Source organism: Olea europaea, chromosome 7 (genome assembly GCF_002742605.1).
Source record: "Olea europaea var. sylvestris chromosome 7, O_europaea_v1, whole genome shotgun sequence".
Lineage (NCBI taxonomy): Eukaryota > Viridiplantae > Streptophyta > Magnoliopsida > Lamiales > Oleaceae > Olea > Olea europaea.
In genome coordinates this window covers 23444993-23448757 of record NC_036243.1, presented here as the reverse complement: position 1 = coordinate 23448757, position 3765 = coordinate 23444993, and the positions used below count along the sequence as shown (strand labels likewise).

Sequence of the window (3765 nt, the reverse complement as noted above, 5' to 3'; positions counted from 1 at the left end):
AACATTAAATGACAATCACAATAAATATCTACAACTTTGAAGGTATTATATATGAATTTTTCTGTTGCTATTCTAATAAAGTAGTACGTTAATGAATAGTGTTAACAAAGATGCTAGGTTGACAAGGTTTTTGACAGGAAATTGGATAGGGCGCCATATGACGTCCTCCTATTGGAGGGGCGCCTACGCACCAATAAACCCTATCTGAGTGGTTTGTTCCTAGCGTTAAACACTACCAAATTCATTACAATAAAAATATCCCTAATTTGACACTTTCGAGCATTTGGTTGATTTTTAATCGCAAATCCATTTGTCCTGGTCTCATTTGTAGTTAATCACACTCGACATTATGTATCTATTTATCGTATATTTCCCATAATTGTATTATTGTAGTATGTTTTAAAGAAAAATGTGTGGGTAAAAATGTGCAAATGGGAACAAAAATGAGAAAAATAGATATAAAAATAGGGAACTGCGCCCGCCACATCTAGAAGTTCTTGACTTTTTTCACAAGGCTATACAGCAAAATGCTTTGCTGCCATTAAAAGGAACGTGAGAATGGAGGCATTGATAACAACCTCACACACAACCACCCCTAACCTTACACCCCAATCCTAACCGACCCCACGCATTTGTTCATCTTCTCCATTCAAACCCTCCTCAGAAAAGTTATGCATAATCCAAGAAATGAATTTTCTCACAGAGTTGATTACAGAAATGAAAGTTATGGCAATTGGGGTGCTGCTGGTTTTCGCAGAAACTTAGCCCAAGACTATGAGAATCATAGAAATTTGAATAACGAGGGAGTTCAATTTAGACCTAATCTAGTTATGGAAGAAGATGATTCTGGTGTTTTTTCACCACCTCTATGGAAAAATAGTCCCAGTCCACCAAAAAGTCCTTCACAACCTCTCCTTCACCACCAGAATTATAGGGTATATTCCCCAAATTCAAGAGCACAGGCTATTGCTAGAGGGCAGTGGGAACTTATGGAAATGGTGAAGAATATGCCTGAATCTTCTTACGAACTCTCCTTGAAGGATCTTGTTGAACATCATAGAATAGAAGCTCAAAATCAAGATCAGGATCAAGTAGAAAGATTGAATAAAGAGAGAAATCATGGGATTCAGGGTTTACATCAGAGATCAAAGAAAAATGAAAAGATGATTAGAAATGGGAGTTTTGACAAAAGGGGATTGTTTCTCAAAATGGGTTTTCCAACTTTTTTCAAATCGAAGAAGAAAAAGACAGTTGTTAACAATTCTAGCGGGAAAGTTTCGCCTAAACCCGAGGGATCGTCTGATAAGGATTGGTGGATGAAACGATTTGGCGGTTCAAGCGACAGTGATAGCAGCAGAAGTAGAACTGGCAGCACAGGCAGCGGCGGCAGTGTTCGCAAAGACAGCAGCAGGTATTTTGAATTTCATCATTTCACCATCTTTGGAGTTATTCATACCCATAGAATTTAAATTATCATGAATTCAAACGAAAATAGTTCAAGATTTTGAATTTATAAGCATTAAATTTCAATATTTACCAAGCAAAGATAATGTAAGAAGAAAATCTATCACATCTATGCATTTGTTTATCAGAGAGATTGATTGAATTTGGAGTTTAAAGCAACAGAATTTTTATATTTTGAGGGCACATTTAGTATACCGTACTGGATTATGGAACATATGATTAAGGGAATTGGAGAGCTTTGTGTGAATTTTGGACGACTCTGGTAAAGGAACTGCTTTAGATTTCAGTTGGCAGATTAATCAGAATAAGAAATCTCAATCCCAGTAATCAAGAAAATCTGTTTGTTCTTGGAAGCAGCACTAAAGCTTCCAGTTAAGAATTAAACGACAACAAGCTTTTCAGCAAAATAGAAATTCCATTGCCCTGTATTACCAGTAGATTTTCCCCTTGTGAGAGTACCTTAGAGATTGATATGAACCGTCATGTTGAAACCCGTTAATTTTATGAAATGCCCTGGAGTTTAGGAATGAAAAATTCATTGATTATTCATAAAATCAACGGGGTTTTTGACAGAACGTCTCATATTTTCGCACTTTCACCATCTGGAATTACCTGTAGAATTCAGAATTTTTTTTGCAAAATCATAATCAAGATTAGTTAACTATATATTGTGTGTTCTAATGCAGGAAAAGAAATGGCCTCTTAAGCAGCTGCTGGCCCTGTTTTCACTCCAGGAGAAACAAACCTGAAGAGTAGAGAAAACTTCTCCAGCATAACGTTTTAGATAAAAAGTACAATACTTGACAAGAAATTTTAAGTGGAAGCATGTGTATATTTTCACGGCTCGTCTGGTACGCACTCGACAGTGTTAAGTTGTGCTAATTATTGCGTGCCAATGTTCAGTTTTATACAGCGTTCAGAAAGCTTAGCCTGTGGTTGGTTTGTCGTTTTCAGCTCATTTTCCGTTTTCCGTTTTCGAAAACGCGGAAAACACTTTAGTCTGTCGTTTTCGAAAATGAGTTAAAATTTATAACTGAAAACACAAAACGACTTTTTATCATTTTTAGCGTTTTCAGTTATAAATGTCAAAAAAGTTCAAAACGTGAAAAACGAGCCGTTTTTGGGGAAAACTAAAAATCGTTTTGAAAATGAAAATAGAAATGAAAATACAAACCAACCACTACCTAAATTTTTGTCCGTTGTTCTGTCTAAGTTGATTACCAAATATATGCCCTTTAATGCAGCAGATTGTTATTCTTTACAGTGGACTTCAACATAAATCTAATTTATTTATTTATTATCATATGTTTGGCACTGATGATGGTTATGTGACTTGTGATATTACCGTCGACTATAATTATTTAGCATATAAAGAATTATATATTTAAGTTTTTGATTTAGGTGTAATATTATTTTATTCAAGATTGTATAGTTAAAAGTAAGAGAAAGAAAATTTTAGTTTAATGTAATGAGGAATAATGGGGCTCAAACGAGGGCTAAAATACGATCAAAATATGATTTTTTTTTTCTTTTTTAAATTTAAATAACGGAAGTCTACCTGCAGCCACCCATGCTTACCTGTGCTGACGCGCAAGGGATGGCTGATTAAAATCTTTATTCTTCTTTGAAAAAAAAATACACTGGAAGCGGATGACAACATAACTCAATCAAATATAAGCAGAAAATCATATTAAAAACAGTTTTAAATTGTAGATTTTTTATATTCCAAGAAAAAATGGTAACCATACAAGTGTTGTTCAATCAAGAAGTAAGGTCCACCCAAGGAATCTTTAGTTTGACCAATTAAATTCGTGTATGGCCCACCTGCCGGTCTCTGGCTAACTTTACTCCATTATACATGAAAAAAGGGGATTTTGGTTAAAGCTCAATGGCTTTGAAAATTGGAACATGAGTCAGGAGTGCGTGCTAATCCTAAAAATCCATTTACACGGCCTGGTGTCTTCGAAAAGAATGACTACAGAAGGCAAAGAAGAGGAAAAATATAACACAATAGAGATTCACGATTCACAGAAACTGGAACAAGTTCCAACTTTGACAAGTCGAAATAGAATGTGGAATTAATAAAACAAAAGTCAACTAAAAACATGTAATATTATGGTATTAAGATGCCAGTGCTAAAAAAATCCGTTTACACGAACTTAGTAGAATTAAGTCGAGGCTTCAAAGGATTGGTGTACAAAAAGATTTGCCGTTAGAGACCTGCATAAATACAGAGTGCAAGTCCTCTGCAGATATTACATCACCTCTAGCCAAATTTTGCTGTTGCGATCTTTCCAGTAA

At 35.1% G+C, this 3765-nt stretch overlaps 1 protein-coding gene across 1 annotated transcript; it reads left to right on the top strand.

The window, feature by feature from the left end:
• The first annotated feature begins 507 nt into the window (after window positions 1-507).
• On the top strand, window positions 508-2767 carry LOC111397488. The gene is made up of 2 exons (XM_023024441.1): window positions 508-1411; window positions 2151-2767. The coding sequence occupies exons 1-2, from the start codon at window positions 672-674 to the stop codon at window positions 2218-2220; spliced, it is 810 nt and encodes a 269-aa protein (XP_022880209.1). The 5' UTR covers window positions 508-671; the 3' UTR covers window positions 2221-2767.
• Window positions 2768-3765: the final 998 nt, after the last annotated feature.

What these genes read in the sequence shown, in the direction of transcription:
- LOC111397488 (XM_023024441.1), top strand. Translation starts at nt 672, where the DNA reads ATGCATAATCCAAGAAATGAATTTTCTCACAGAGTTGATTACAGAAAT. An exon ending in GTTCGCAAAGACAGCAGCAG is followed by an intron (nt 1,412 to 2,150) that starts GTATTTTGAATT and finishes GTTCTAATGCAG; the next exon opens with GAAAAGAAATGGCCTCTTAA.